The sequence below is a fragment of the Microcaecilia unicolor genome, chromosome 7, assembly GCF_901765095.1.
Source record: "Microcaecilia unicolor chromosome 7, aMicUni1.1, whole genome shotgun sequence".
NCBI classification, from domain to species: Eukaryota; Metazoa; Chordata; class Amphibia; order Gymnophiona; family Siphonopidae; genus Microcaecilia; species Microcaecilia unicolor.
In genome coordinates this window covers 192,201,644-192,218,853 of record NC_044037.1, presented here as the reverse complement: position 1 = coordinate 192,218,853, position 17,210 = coordinate 192,201,644, and the positions used below count along the sequence as shown (strand labels likewise).

The following is a 17,210-nucleotide window of genomic DNA, read 5'->3' as shown; positions in this document are numbered from 1 at the left end:
AGCCATGCTGAATCAAAACTAGGTCCATCAAGCCCACCAGCCTGCCTCTGCAGTGACCAGTCACAAGTACCCAGAAGATTGGAAAAGAATGTCAATTTTCTCTTTCAAGAGCTAATCTTTCCCAAATCTTCCTGGCTAATCAATTTTTATAGACATTTCTTCCAATAATTTGTACAAAACGTTTTTGAACCCCACTATGTTAGTCACTTAACTATATCCTCTAGCAATAGATTCACAACTTAATTATACACTGTGTAAAAAAAAAAATACCTTCTGTGTTGTTAGTCTCATGGAGTATCCATCTGTTTTTTTTTTCTTGTTTTGTTTGAAAGGACTGTACCATACCATTCATGATTTTATAAACTTCTATCATATCTCCTTTCAGTCATCTTTTCTCCAAGCTGAAGAGCCCTAACGTCTTTAACCTTTCTCCATAGAGCAGCTATTCCAACCCCTCTAATATTTTTGTTGTCCTTCTCAGATCTTTTTCCAGTTCCATTGTATCCTTTTTTGAGACTGAGTAACCAAAACTACACACAATACTTAAGGTGTAGTCTCAACATAGATCTATACAGAAGTATAATGATATTCCCAGTTTTGTTCTCTGTTTCTTTTTGATCAATCCCTAGTATTTTATTAGCTTTTTCTACTTTCCTACAAATTGCTGCTTACACTAATGATCACTTTCTATCTCTCCCTGGAAAGTCTCCTTTTGAACTTAAAAAGTGATTTCAAAACTGGCAATCCCCAATTGATGTTTTTTGACCCTTCTGATTCATGCCTCCTCCCACCTCCTCAATACTTGTAATGGAGTTATGGCAGTTGTTTGTCTTATATTCTCTTTCTTTCTGAATAGCTGGTGGCCAAAGTGACTTTTTGTTCTAGTACTCAGCAATATCAAAGGGAGGGGATGAGCTGGAAGAGGAAGCCCACCAGACAAAGAGAGAGAAAGAGATGACCTGGGAGAAGGGAAAAAGAGAGGAGAAGATACCTCTCCACTTTTATAATACTGCTGGTCCTACACCACTGTGTTCCGGTGTCTGTATGGTGGAGGCGGTAGCATAGTGCCTGGCTTCAGCGAGAACTCAGTGAGGTATTCTGGGTTCTCTGCCACAATGGGCCTGATCCGGCCATTTTGTTTGTAAAAGTATTTTGTACTGTACTCCTGCAGGTAGTCAGGATGCTGAAGGGTGCTTCTGGGTGGTAGGCTGTGGTTCCAATATTCAGGGTTGTCGAATGCCTTCTTGGCTTTTTCTGGCACAGATAGCCCATTACTCTTAAGGTATTCTGCATTTCCCAAGGTGCTGGCAAAACTGTTGAGGTATAAGGGCTCTTTCACATATTCATCCTCTGGCTTGGGTTTTCCATTGATGACACTGTTATATTCAGGGGCTTCCAGAGCTTTAAGATCACCATTTTTTCGTCTAGAGACGAATGGATTCTCCTCCACAGGGTTTATGTAATCTAAAATATACAGCAAAATAAATATTAGAAAATCTAATTTTGCTTCTCACCATTATGAATTCATATTCTTTTGTATGCAAGGATCAATTTCTAAAAACTTTGCTCAGCTGAAATCATGTTTTATTCGAGTAAATGCCCCATTGAAAATCTGGTTCCTTTAACTATCTATATGTTTCTTACAGGCTACACAATTTTAGCTGGCCAAAAAAGGGATGGCTAGGTGTGTTCCTGAAACAGGTTTTAAAATTTAGGACCTCATTTAATGAAGTGCCTCAATTCAAGTTAAGTGCATAGGTAGTAAATAGGCCACACTGAGAACAATGGAGATATTATTTAATATGTGATAAAAAGCAATTAATACATGTTAGGAAATGAAGCTCGTAGCTTGTTAGTATGATATTGAGCGCAAACTCGCTAAATCATTGGACTATGGTAGCAGGAATAAATCGGTCTAACAACTGCTCAGTTAAGCTAGCCCCACATTAAAAATATGTAAGACCACCCTTACCCCCTCTCCATGCCTCCCACCTGTCATTTAATATTAAAAATTTATTTATTTATTTGCTGCATTTGTACCCCACATTTTCCCACCTATTTGCAGGCTCAATGTGGCTTACACTATGTTGCAAAAGGTATAATCATAAACAGAGTAAGAAGTATGGTCTAATTTAACATATTACTGTGTAAGAAATTAGGTAAATAGGTCAGTAGAATTATTACATTCCCTCTCTCTACTTCATGACAGATTACTAATGGAAGTGGATGGCCTTCATGGCTCCTCCCCCCCACCTGGCACAAAAATATCTAGTGCCTTCCAACCTCCATCCCCAAATCCTCCCAAACCTCCCATGGTATCCCCTAGCACAATCAAGTGAAAGATAGTAATGTACTTCCTTCCAGCTTGGCATTTTGGTTTTACAACATCACTATTTGGGGGGAGGGGGCAATTCTATAACTGGGAGCCTTCATTTAGGCACCCTGAGACCATGCAGTAGGAACCTAAGTGCATAGGTTCCTTTATAGAATACTGCCACAACCTAGTATTGACTCACTTTATATTTAGGCCATATAGCTGGTGTAAGTGTGGGTGCCTCAATGTGAGAGGGACATATATAACTTATAGTATTATATGTTACATGCTTAAATAGTATCCATACCTCTGTCTCACCAAAGTGCACACTCTGGGCTAGATTCTATATATGGTACCAAAACAATCACCGCCAAAAAAAGTGCTATTTTATAAGCCACACTTAAAGTTAGGCGCAGTTTATAGAATATATGATTAGGAATCTGAATTTGTGGTAATTCTGAGCTTGGCACATGCCAAAAACCAGAGGTGGAAAATAAGTTTCTGTTTTCTACTGGGGGGGGGGGGGGCATTCCCGACGTTAATCAGCAGTTGGCACATGCTGGTCGGTTACCGCATGTGTAACTGATGAGCTCTTACTGCTAAGCCAATGGGTGGCATTAAGGGCTCAGGCTATAAATAGACGCACACTGGTTTTAATTTTGCTGCACGTCCATTTCCCGGCCCCCAAAAACCCTCTTTTTTTCATGATGCAGTGGAAAAATGGTCCAGTGCATATCCAATAAATGCGCCCACACTACCGCAGGGCACGTTTTTGGCATGCCTTTCTAAAAGTGCCCCTAAATAAACACAAACATTCAGCAAGCAGTAATGTCAATAAGTCACATGCAAGTTACTACTACTACTTAACATTTCTAAAGTGCTACTAGGGTTACGCAGCGCTGTACAATTTAACATGGAAGGACAGTCCCTGCTCGAAGAGTTCTGCGTTAGATGCAGCTTATTACACTCAATAGGGCCAGCTACGAAAAACACGCCAGTCTTTGTAATACTCAGGTGCAGATGTCTTAAATTCAGAATAGCAAGTGCACAAGCATTTGCTGAACACAGTTGCCTAGATGGCACATATCATTTCAGTGTATTACATAGAAGAGTCTTGATGAATTCCCCAATAAACTAACAACAGCAATTTGAACTTCTTTGCACCATGGGAAGTCAGCGCAACTGTCACAACAAAGGGAACACATGTTCAAATTTTGGAAGTTCATACAGCAGGCGCACAGCTGAATTCTGCACTATCTGCAACATCTGTAGATTTCAAGCAGATAAATCCAAATACACAATTAGCTCATTATTCAATTAAATTTGGCGCACAATTTTTGGCAACTTTTATAGCATTAGGGGGCCTATGGGAAATAAGTGTTATGCAAGATAATCACGCATTTACAGAAAAGTGCTTAGACAGCACACTGGCATATAAGCACATAAATGATAGTGCCTAGTTAATACTAGAATGACCCTTTTTGGACTACATTCTATATATCACACCTAAAAATTTGGTGCTGAAATTAAATTTGCCTAAGTGATTTCTATAAAGTGCGCCTTAATTTAGGTGTACTTTATAGAATAAGCCAACATTTCTGCATGTTATGGCAAGCAGCCATGACAGTGCCTAACTCTAGGTATGGCCATTTATGCCAAGTAAAACTTGGTGTAGATACTGGCACCTAAGTTAGATGCAAAGCAGGTGTATTCTATAACCCTCTGCGTAATTTTCCAGAACACCCACGACCCGCCTATTCCACACCCATAGCCATGCCCCCCCTTTCAACAGCATGCATTAGAATTTACATGCACCACTTTGCAGAATACACTGAGGAGGAGATTCTATATATGGCACCTAACAAAATCAGCGCTGATATCAGTGCAGACTAAGCAAATTCTATAATCAGCACCTAGATTTAGGCACAGATTATAGAATATGCTTAGTTGATATTTCAGTGCCGATATTTGCATGCATCCATTTATGTCAACGAAAACCTGGTGTAAATCTCAGTGTTGACTGGGCCATATTCTATAACTAGGTGCCTACATTTTTGAATGCCCATGAAATGCCCATTTCCCCATCCATAACATGCCCCTTTTTGCCTCCGCACATTATAAGTTCAAGACCTGTGTTGGACCAGACTGACCATCTGAGGGACATTGCCATCTGAAGGCTGCATCAGGGTGTATGTGCCATGTACCTCTGCATTAGTGCTCAGTGGGTCAGAGTGACTCTTTGTACTTTGGAGTCTAGTTAGGGATCTATATGCGTTTACTCCAAGTTATTTTTGAATTTATTCCTGTATTTCTTACATTATATTTGCTGCTATTGTAAATAAAGTAATTATTCTATTACTTGGGTTTGGAACTAGTTATTTCTATTATTTTGTCACAGTAGGCTTGGCTATAAGGAAAAGGGGTATACATTTGCATCTGACACTTCCCTCACTAATGTTAGTCTTGTTTGGGACTAATTTCTTTCAGAAATTTTATTAAGTGTTAGGTACCCCCATAATACCTCAAAAGTGTTTTATCTGTATTCGCCTACACACTGATCTATTTTGTAAAGTTTTAGGTGCATCTAAAGTGGATTCACTCCTGCTGTTTATAGGATCTGAAGGCCACATCTCTAAATATTTAGCTTTTGCCAAACAGCAACTGTTTTAAGAAGGGTTGACAACCATGTTGTAGGTGATACCTTTTTATAGAACTAACATTATATCTTAGACAAGATTTCGATAGTTATCCCCTCTTCATCAAGACAGTAAAGAAATACTGCAGTTACACTCCCCCTGATATTTAGTCAGCAGTGAGCAGCACTGTTAATGTCTGCTGGATATTTAGTGACAGACCATATCTGGTCATCAGCATTGAATGTCCATTTTTTAAAATGTCGGCTAGCACATGCCCGGTTAACTTGATATTCAGAGCTAACTGGCCATTTGTCCACATATAAAGATAAACTTCTTTATGCGCTAACACTGGCTGGTTAATTCTGAATATCAGGAGCTATCTGCCCCCAAAATGCCCCCAACATAGCCGGCTTGTACTTTGGTGCCAACTGGTAATTTTCCTTGAAAATAATGGTTAAGTGGGTGCATGGCTGGCCTTTTCTCATGGGAACACCTCCAATAGTGCTGTGGTGGTTTTAGAGTTACTGCAGTTAAATTAATCCATACTTACTGCAAATCCTTAAATACGACTTTGTAAATAAGCTTCTTGATACTCTGGGTCCATTGGATGAACATACCAGGATATGACAATTATCAGAACTCCTACAAACCAAACTTCAAAAGCACTGATAGCAATGTAAATCAAGTGGAGATAATATATCTCTCTATCAACCATCAGAGTACTCTCAAAAGAACTAACATTCTGTCTTTCCACCAGCCAGGATGAAACTCAGCCCTACTCTGACCTGCTGGAATTCTTCAGTAAACTGGATCTAAAAGTACATTTCCACAAAAGAAAGGAAAGTTCCAACACATTGGATTTTAAAGTTAAAAAAAAAAACAGAACTATTTTTTCTCACATATGACCTCATATACTTGAAAACTACATATGAACCTTTAGACACAGGACAAAAATAAAACTCTCCAATAAACAGAACACACTGTTATACAATCTTTCCCCACTAGAAAGGACTGCAATTCAAAACCCGCAGAACAATCAAAATAATATTAGTTGTGGTGCCCTATTGTAGCATTATTTAGGTCACCCTGCATTACAAAGAGATTTAAAACATGCAAATGCATGTAAAGCAGCTCACACTATGTAAATACCATACAAGCTAGGGTTTTTTTGCTGCCTGAGGGATCGAACAAAATGGCACCAATGACCCCTAAATGGTAGTATTGCTGTACAATCACTAGGGGGTCAAGATTCCATATAAGGACTGGCAGCTTCATTTTGGAGAAAGGGCTAGCAAGGCAGGAGCAACTAGGGATGATTCATAACTGGACCACTAGACACCAGAAATGTTACTAAGTTAGGCTCAGGGGACCTTCGGCAGGGTGGAACTGCTTGTGGGGTCTTCGGTTCAGTGAGAGGAAACTTTCAGGTAGGAGGATGGCCACTGGTGGGGGGGGGGGGGGGCTATCTGTCTGGGGCAGCACTATAGGGAGGGCTTTGATTTAGGGGACTCGAGGGGCTTTCACCTTGGGGAGGTGCTCTGGCCACCATCATTATGTAAAGATGTCAGCCCCTTTAACATGCATCCTGGGAGCATCAAGATGTGGCTTGTTGGAACAGTCCTCCTGGGTTGCTGAGATAATGTTGCTTGCAAGGTATTGAGATAACCCAGGTTGGTGACTCCTGTGCATAGGCGGTCGGTGGCCCAACTGTTTGGGGAGGCTAAATGGGGCGGGGTTGGGGAGGTGGAGCTTAAATCCATAATTATCTGATAACACATAGAAAAAATAAATAAATAAAAATAAGTCACAATTAATACCTTTTATTAAATTTAGATATTAGATATGTATCATATGTCAAAGAATAAAGTGGTTGCTCAAAGCATATACTAACCACAATTGCTGAACTGCAAAACACTATGTACAACTTTGTGCAAAAACACACTCAGAACCTTACTTTACCATAAATATTACAATGGGCAGAACCTAATACACCAATATACCACCCATACGGAAAATGCAGACTGTCAACAATATGAAACAAGGGATCATAATATCATGATATGTGTAGAGCCACAAAACACCCTAATTCATGTTTAATGTGGGATAAAATGCCATAAATAAGTACATAAATATAAACTTTTAATGTTGAGCACCTAATTCTCAAAGTGGACATATTCCAAACACTATAATGAAAATAAAATGATCTTTTCTACCTTTGTTGTCTGGTGACTTTGTTTTTCTGATCATGCTGACCCAGTATCCGATTCTGCTGCTATCTGTCCTCTTAACTCTGTTTCCAGGTCTTCCTTTCCATTTATTTCTTTACTTTACTACTACTACTACTACTATTTAGCATTTTTATAGCGCTACAAAGCGTACGCAGCGCTGCACAAACATAGAAGAAAGACAGTCCCTGCTCAAAGAGCTTACAATCTAATAGACAAAAGGTCTCTTACAGTCAGTGCACTGTCCCCCTTCACTCCTGTGATAACTTCCACCCCTCTCTGGACTTTAAGGCACCTCTGGCAGAACCTTTAGGGCATTCTCTGGCATACACAAGTCCTCAATTAACAGGAATCATAATAACTGGCAGGACTAGTACCCTACCCCTTTACACACACAAAATATTACAGAAAACCCTCTCAGAATCATAAATTTACCTACAGAATGGAAATCTTGCATCAGCGAGAATCTCTTGCTTCTTCACTGGTCATGACAACTCCATTAGAAAAAAACTTTTTCTCTATGAATTCTGCCATTTTCATACCTGCTAAACTGATTCAAAATGGTCACTGGCCAACTTCCTGCTTCTAAATCCAAAATTACCACCTCTTATCTATTCAAAGCAGGAAAATTAATTTCATCCTAACCAAGCCGAAATTCTTTTCTCAAAAGAGTAGAAAAATAAATACATATGTAGAAATAACATTATTTTTAAAACAGCAAGTTTGGCTGAAAATACAAAGGCAGAATATAGTAGTAGAATCAAATAATAAAAAAGCAAAAATAGATAAGACAAATAATATTGCTGCGTTGACAAGGAAGTGAAAGAGGAAGTGACATCAGACGAACGGTGGAAGGGGAAGACGGAGGTTCTTCAAGCATTTTCAAGTGCTAAAGTAAATTATGATCACCACCATGATAGCGCATATGGCTCCCATCATACTCATCATCTTGCAATTCTTCCACCAGAATTTTCTCTTTAATTTTGCAGCACTGCTTGCAAATATTGATGCATCTTCTACCAGCCTGTCCGCACGGTCATCCAGATAGCTTTTCATCCCTCTGCATAACTTTATCTATGTTCACCCGTACGATGTCCGCAACCTCTTCCAGCTGAGCCTGTGCCTGCTGCGTCCTTCTGTTATTGGTCAAGTTAGGAGGAGGCCCAGCAGGTGTGCCATCGGGTCCTGCAGTGCAGAGGCTGGGCCGACAGGGGAAGTACACATGTCTGCACTGGGAATGAGATTCAGACTCCGGCGCTGCTGCAGTTTCTGCTTTTTCCCGTTTGCGGGACGGTGTAAAAGCCAGATCTGCGGGATCCTCCGGATCTAAGTACGACCTTAAGCGGTTCTTTGTTTTGACGGCCGTCTGCTTGTTAAATCCCGAGGATCCCGCTGTATCCGGTTTTTACACCGTGCCCTCTTTTGCAGTACTCTAGCCTGCTGCTGCTTGCAATTCCGGCCCGATCGACAAAAATTACAATATTTAAAGGTAGGGCGAGGGCAGGAAGGAAACGAGGGCTATTGGGCAGCTGAGCTGAGGGCAGATGGGAGATGATTGGCGACTGGGGAACGGGAAGCCTGCAGCTCGCGGGGTGGGGGCAGCGGTTGGGCTGGGGAGGCTTAGCCTCCCCAAGCCTCTTATACCGGGCGCCTATGCTCCTGTGACAAATCAAGATGGAGTAAAAGTCTGCCTTTACCTCAACTTACTTAATCGAAACTTCAGAGGCACATAAGAATAGAAAACAGTTGAAATTAGGATGATGATACATGTTCCCCCTGATATTCAAAGCTACTTAACCGGTCAGACATGGATAGTATATTGGCGCCTAACCACAGATATTCAGTGGAAATAACTGGTTATCTCCCGCTGAATATCCATGGTTAGCAGCTAGCCGCTAACTGGCTATATCACATGACGGGTATTTGGCGCTTAACTGACTATATTCAGCAGCCCAGCGGTAGTTTCCACCCCCAGTGCGCTGTCATATCTGGTGCTACAAAAATATATTTATTTTTGTAGTACCGGGGCATACCTGGCAGTAATCAGGCAGTGCTATATGCTGCCCAGTTACTGCCAGGTTAGCATGTGAGCCCTTACCATCACCTCAATGGGTGGCAGTAAGGGCTTCTCCCCAAAAATGGCAGAGCAGCAAGTGCTTCACTTGCCACATGGTCATTTCCTCAAAAAACATAAAGACTTACCTTTAACCGGCTGCAGTAAAAGTAGGCATCGGCACATGTCATAAAGATGTGCCGATGCCAGCACAGCCCCCCCCCCCCCCCCTTTTTGCTGTAGCTTGGTAAAGGGGCCCTAAATATGGATTACAAAAGCTCTACAGCAACTACTGGAACTGTACCCATCAGGAAAGGCCAACCATTCATCCACTTAACCATTATTTTTGATGAAAATGACCGGTTAGCACCAAAGTGCAAGCCGGCTATGTCGGGAGCATTTCAGGGGCGGAGTCCGATTAGTTTCCAATTATCAGAGTTAACCAGCCAGTGTTAGCACATACATAAGACCGCATAAATAGCCGCCCTATCTTTATATGCTATCAGCTTAACTGGTTAACATTTTAGCGGTTAAAAAAACCTGGATATTCAATGCTGGTCACCGGAAAAAGCCAGACTTTGAATATTCAGGTTTAACACTATCAGCAGACAGCAAGAGCGCTGCCCACAGCCAGCTGAATATCAGGCCCTTTGAAACTAACACAAAAGAACTCAATAGAGACATTGGCTTCCTCCCTTATTGTAACATGCAGGGCTTTTCAACTGTAAACTATTACTGTCTTATCACTGTCTACACCCCACTCCCACTTACTGAGCTGTAATGGTATACACAGACAGTCTATGAACTAGATTACTCTGTTTTATTTAAATCCAGTATTATTACATTTGGGTCAACATTCAGCTGCTATGGTGACCATATTAATTCAGCTTAAATTAACACATATGTTCCATGCCATTACACATGAAATCAGCAGTACTTAATATATATCTACAAGGAATGCAGTCACCATGCTTAAAGCCTGCCCTCATTCCACTCCACGCCTGCCCTCACATTAAATGAATATTATTGGCTATTCAGTAGTATTTTCAGCTTGATACTATCAATCAAAACATGCAGATAGTGAACTTATAAATTTATCTGCCACTGATGATCATATAACTCTCTCTCAAAATCAGCCCAATTGCTTATTTACTGATGAAGAGAGGCTAAGTTTCGAACATGGAGATGTGTACAATCAAACTATTTTTTGGTTCATTTTAGATTTTCTTTTTACTTTAACCAATTTGGGGCTTGTTTTGGTTCATTTCAGACATTCATTTAATAAAATATTTTTAGAAAGCGTTAAAACGTTTTAATGCACACAAGTAAATCATAAGCAATATGTGCAATTTATTTTTAATCCTGTTTCCTGTTAATCCTATTATTAGGTTTCAATTTGCTGTTAGTTTACTTCATTTATTATACTTATGTTTATAGTTGGTCATTTTACTATTGTTTTGCTATTAACGAAACTGTAAGTTTTATGTTAAACTGTGCCTGGTGTACTCTGTCTTGGTTAATAAATAAATAAATACGGCACAGACACACATGCATACACACACCCACTAAACATTCTGGATATGGACAAAAACACCCATTTCCCATTATTTCCTCCCTGTTTACAAAGCCTCGTTAGCGGCTGCTGATGCGCTAATGCCGACACATTCCATTCATTTTGAATGGCCTGTATCGGCATTGCCACATGGCTTTGTAAAGAGGGGAGGGTTGTCAAGTACATGCATAGATTATAGCATTTTATAATTAGACTGCCATCAGCTGGATTGAGCTGTTGTGGTGAAGTGTCCTTTGAACACCACTTGGTATTTTCTAGCTTCTGACACAGCCCTTGCATGGGCAAAACACAGTCAGTGTTGGGCTTGTTAGGATTCTTTATTCCAGAAATAAAGGTTTTTGAAGCTTATATTCTTGAATCCACTCTGTTTTTGTTCACCACCAATTTGGAGTTTGCGAATTGTCTACCCTGTTGTTTTCTTGGTGTTACTGGGCAAGGCATGGGTAGAGAATGGGTGTGGACTGCTCCCTGCAGTTAATATGATGGAGTTAAATGCATTGTTAATGCAGGGCGCTAAGGAGGAGATTCTATATATGGCGCCTAAAAAATTGGCGCTGAAATCAGTTCCGACTAAGCGTATTCTATAATCAGTGCCTAGATTTAGGCGCGAATTATAGAATATGCTTAGTTCATATTCCAGCGCCTAAATCTATGCGCATCCATTTACACCAACAAAAATTTGATATAAATCCCTGCACATAGTTTTAGGCGCATTAAGCCAAATTCTATAACTAGGCACCTAAATTTTGGAACATCCAGAAAGCACCCATTTCCCCGCCTATAGCCATACCCTTTTTTGCCCGCGTGCATTAGAAGTTCAGCACATGTTACAGAATATGCTTAGTGAGTTGTGCACCTAAATTCTAATCAGCGACAAATGAATGATCATTATTGCTTATTAAGTGCTGTTATCAGTGCTCATTACCTTGTTAAGTTATGCACATTGTTATATAATCCACACCGATTTCGGCAAGGATCTCTAGGCGCACTATATAAAATTCGGGGGTAAGTGCCTCTGCGTTAACATCACACTGGTTCCATGTATTACCATCAACCTTAACACATATGGCCAGAAAGTGAACAGGCTGGTGATGCCCCTTCTTGCTGCCGTGTTAGTTTTAGGCTTGCTATGCTTTAAAATCCTGAATTACAGTATATTAAGCCAAAACGTAATGCACTTTAGTAAAAGAGACCCTAGATTTGTTGTCTTTATGCTGTTTCCAGTGGAGCTGTGGCTTTTATTTCACAGCATAATTCAATGAGCCAAAGAGACAATGGAATTATGGGACAAGATTTCTTGGCTCTTTGCCCTCAGATCGTGCTGATATCACACCACAAATAGGTTATTGTTTGATAACCTACTGTGAAAATTAATACACATGGCAGCAGGGGAAAGGTTGTTAAAGAAGCATTAATAGCAAATACATTTTTCTGGACTAAAAAAGAGCAAGTGTACGGTGTACTCCTGACAATTGTACTTAGTACATTTTCACATCTAAGCCACCACATTTAATTTCTAAGGAATGTCCTAGATCCAGCCTCTAGGAGGAAGTGATGTGCCAGCGAAGCCAGATCTAATTACAGAAGCTGTCACAATTGCTTCCCTTTCTCTGTGACAAGGTAAGTAGCTTCTGTTAACCACCTGTAAGAGCAGATGAGTTTCATTCATGCAATCAGCCACCTGTTGAGCTCAGCCAGTTGAGTAGGGCATGCAGACATGAGGTGAAGAACAATCAAATGGACTGCAGAGGCTGCACCTTTTAAATAAAGAGCTCTCAAAATAACCCTTTTATTTCAAGTAAAATGTCAAAGGGCATTTTTTTTCTTGTTTCTTCATTACTTTCACTTTGGAACTTTTTTTTCTTTTACCTAGTAGCACTGTTTCAATAATGAATTTCTACAGGCATTTAGAAAGAAAATGATAAGTCCGTGAGCAATTATAAGCTAAGTTCTTTGGAGCTCAAACTATACACCTTACACTGGGGCTTCATAAACTAGTCTTGGCGATGTGGATTCATTAGTGTACTTTCGGCTACTTAGAGTGCCTTTAAAAATTTAGTGCATGCTAAATCAACTTAACTCATTTTAACCTTAGAGTTAACACACATTAAAAAGTTCTAACCCGTGTTAACCTTTTGTTTATTAATAATACTTGTAAAACAAACCAAAGAAATTCTAAAAATCAGGGAAAAGCCTAAATGAACCATTTAGGAACCAACCATTTTGACCCTATGTATGTCTTTAATGGGAACTCCACAGCCAACTGATTTTTAGGATACAAACAATGAATAGACATGAGATAATGTGGCAATGCAGTGAACTTTCAGCATATGCCACCAATTAATTTAATGTATACTCATTGCAGATTTCCAGAAAACTAGACAGGTTGTTGGGTCACTAGGACAGGTTTGGGGCTCCGCCCACAATACCAACCTCTTGTTCTCCTGCTTTGAACTGATAACAATTTTAGTATAATGAATCTCAGTGATGTCATCTGAGTTCATGATACCAAAGCACTTTAGATCAAGAAGTGATGCTTACCTGATTTGGGTTTCTCTTGAACTGGGGTCTTGTACCCTTCTTCGTCTTCTTCTCCTGTTGGGCTGCGTTCAGGCACAAACACAGTAGGGTCAGCACTGTATCTCTGAGCACTGTTGTCTTCTGGTGAGCGTGCCGTTACTTGCTTCCGAATTGTGCCATTACAGCAGGTATCATCAAAATTCTCTGCTGTGGCTCCCTGGATTGCCGGGACTTCTGGGACTGTGCAGCTGGTAGGTCTGTAGGGCAGAGGGCCCCCTTCCTGGATGGCATACCCTCCATCTTGATACATAAACTGGTTCTATTTAAAAAGAAAAACAAGGAACACATTATTAAAGGAAAAATGGCCCAGCCTCTTTCCTTCACAGCAAAATCTTTTCCAACTTTTCCCATTACATAAAAGAGGTCCTAATCAGATCTTTTTGTGCTGAAAAAAAATCTCTGTTTACTCTTGGAAAAAACATATTTAAATATTGCCCCACTCCACCTTAGGGACCCTTTTAATAAAGCATGTTAAGCACTTAAGACTAATTCTATAAATGGTGCCTACAAAATCAGTGCCCCTGACACAAAAAAAATTTTTAGTGTACGGGTAGCACACTTGGCAGTAACCACAAGATGCCTGAGCCATTTTGAGCTGCCTTAGGAGTGCATTACTGCCTAACACAGCTTCATAAAAGGGCCAAAAAGTTAGGAGCCTAAACATAATCCTTTTTCAATATATAGGGTTTCCTTAATGTAAACCCCCTGGTGGCAGAGCAAGGTATTACAATGATGGTACCCAATACACCTTATAATTGAAAGAGAAAAACGCCTAGATTTCGACCCAAATCGGGAGATAGACGTTTATCTCACAAAAACGAATAAATCGGTATAATGGAAAGCCGATTTTGGACGTTTTCAACTGCACTCCATCGCAGAAGCGTACAAAGTTGATGGGGGCGTGTCGGAGGCATGGCGAAGGTGCAACTGGGGCGTGGTTATCGGCCGAGGAGAGATGGGCGCCTTTCGCTGATAATGGAAAAAAAGTATGCGTTTGTAGCTAGAATTTAGGGCACTTTTCCTGGACCCTGTTTTTTCACGAATAAGGCCCCCAAAAGTGCCCTAAATGACCAGATTACCCCCAGAGGGAATCGGGGATGACCTCCCCTGACTCCCCCAGTGGTCACTAACCCCCTCCCACCTCAAAAAATGATGTTTCACAACTTTTTATTTTCACTCTCAAATGTCATACCCACCTCCCTGGCAGCAGTATGCAGGTCCCTGGAGCAGTTGTTAGGGGGTGCAGTGGACTTCAGGCAGGTGGACCCAGGCCCATCCCCCCCCTACCTGTTACAATTGTGCTGCTTAATGCTTAGTCGTCCAACCCCCCCAAACCCACTGTACCCACATGTAGGTGCCCCCCTTCACCCCTTAGGGCTATAGTAATGGTGTAGACTTGTGGGCAGTAGGTTTTGAGGGGGATTTGGGGGGCTCAACACACAAGAGAAGGGTGCTATGCACCTGGGAGCTCTTTTACCTTTTTTTTTGTTTTTGTAAAAGTGCCCCCTAGGGTGCCCGGTTGGTGTCCTGGCATGTGAGGGGGACCAGTGCACTACGAATCCTGGCCCCTCCCATGAACAAATGCCTTGGATTTATTCGTTTTTGAGCTGGGCGCTTTCATTTTCCATTATCACTGAAAAACAAAAACGCCCAGCTCACAAATTGTCGAATAAAACATGGACGTCTATTTTTTTTGAAAATACGGTTCGGTCCGCCCCTTCACGGACCCGTTCTCGGAGATAAATGCCCATGGAGATAGACGTTTTCGTTCAATTATGCCCCTCAATATGTCACAGTGTTTCCCCAAAATGACTCAATGCCAACCAGGAAGTTTAACAATAAAAAGAAAATATTTTTTTATTATTTGAATTATATTTAAATATTAATGAAATTTTACCAACTTGCAAATTTAACATATGCATTTCAATTACAGGTTTGTAACACAAATCAGTTTAGTCTATAGAAACACTGAGAGCATTTTCAGATGAGTATAAATATTAGTTACATAAATCATTTAAACACATTCAATTTTACAAAACACTAAATGCTTTAAAGTTTCTTTTCTCCTATCTTTCAGATTTCTGGAGACCTTCAAGGATCTCAACAGGTAAGTTTTCCCCCACTCTTTTTTTTTTTTTTTAGTTATCTCTCATTTATTGTTCAGGTTTCCTTTACTATTTTCTGGTATTTGCACTTTTTTTTAACAGTTTCAGTCACTTAGCTGTTTTCTTTCTTTTCTCTCTGGCTCTCTTTGAATGGTGGGCACCTTTTCTTTCAGGTGATGATCTCCAGCATCAACTTTCTTCCAGACCTTTCCTAGTAACATGTTCTCACCAATACAGCTCCCTCCCAACTGCCAGCCTGAGCTGTTTGTCACTCTCCTGAGAGTTCCATCAGCATGCGGAACACTCAGGGCATGCACACAGACTACTCAGCTTCACTGCACTGCTCACTGCCTCTACACCAGATCTAGAAAGAGCCAGGTGATCTTAGGTTCACATTAAGGTTTGGAAGTTCTTGAAATCCATGAAATAACCTCCCTCTGAGCTGCCCTCTTTTGCTGCTTCTCTGTCCATGCAGAGACTAGATTTCCTATTTGCACAACAATGCACATGCAGGATAGCACAGGCTGTAGGAGAATTTAATCATGCAGCAGAGTGGTCCTTTGTTCATTTCCAGGACACCACTGCTGTTCCATAAAAGCATTTTTTTCATTGCTCTTTATAGATTGAAGGGCTGTGTTTTAAATAGAGTTGACATTTCCTTTTAATTAAAAAAAGAAAACTTTTTGTTGCAGTTTTATAAAAAGAACATGTATTTATTTAATGATAGCCTGTTACTTTTTTGATATGCATCTACCCGTTCAAGCTGGCAGTGTAGTAAAAAGAATATAAAAATGATGGAAGTTTCTGTTCTGTAGAGGTCGCTCTAACATGTCTACACCCATCAGAAACAATGAGCACTATTAGAACTCCAATAAGGACGCTTAAACTTGGGGTTACCATATATATGGAGACAAAAAAGTGGACACAAAAAATAAAAATGGTTGCTACCTTTGCTGAAGAAATATTTAATTATGGCAAATGTGTAAATTACTATTAGTTAATGAACACTCATCAAACAGTGACTGACTTACAGTACAGCAGTAGAAAATAATCTACTTTTCAAAAACTTCTGGATTTGAGTTTGAGCGCATCTGAGCCCAAGAATACTTATCAGAAGAGCGGATATCCCTCAATAACTTTGGCTGGCTTCTGAGATACGTGTGAAAGTCTTTGCATGACATATGCTTAAAGCTGTGCTGCACAAACAAAATTCTTTTGACAGATTCTACCAGCAGGGAAACAGAGAGGAGATCAGCAATGCCTTTCTCTCTCTTTAGCACCTCCATGTTCCAGACTGATTAATAGGCCACAGATGGTTTCTGTCATTAACCAGCTTATTTTCGAAAGAGATCGCTGGCCATCTTCCGACACAAATCGGGAGATGGTCGACCATCTCCTGAACCCGGTCAAATCGGTGTAATCGAAAGCCGATTTTGGCCGGCTTCAACTGCGTTCCGTCGCGGAGCCGGCCAACTTCAAGGGGGCGTTTCGGCAGGGTACAGAAGGCAGGATGGGGGCGGGACAGGGGCGTGTTTACGAGATGGCCGGTTCTGATGAGCATTTAGCCAGCTTCACTTGGTCCATTTATTTTTAAGACCAAGCCTCAGGGTACGGAAGGCGGGATGGGGGCATGGTTACGAGATGGCCGGCTTGGGCCGATAATGGAAAAAAGAAGGCCGGCTCTGACGAGCACTTGGCCGGCTTTACTTAGTCCATTTATTTTT

General features: G+C 40.7%; 1 protein-coding gene across 1 annotated transcript in view; it reads right to left on the bottom strand.

Moving 5' to 3' along the window:
* Positions 1 to 826: 826 nt before the first annotated feature.
* ERBB4 (erb-b2 receptor tyrosine kinase 4) overlaps positions 827 to 17,210 on the bottom strand; it is a 1,861,028-nt gene continuing 1,844,644 nt past the window's right edge. Inside the window, exons 27-28 of the mRNA XM_030209189.1 lie at positions 13,343 to 13,640; positions 827 to 1,464 (exon numbers count right to left, since the gene is read on the bottom strand). Coding sequence (XP_030065049.1) covers positions 1,019 to 1,464; positions 13,343 to 13,640 — 744 coding nt within the window. The 3' untranslated portion in view covers positions 827 to 1,018. The remainder of the gene's footprint in view (positions 1,465 to 13,342; positions 13,641 to 17,210) is intronic.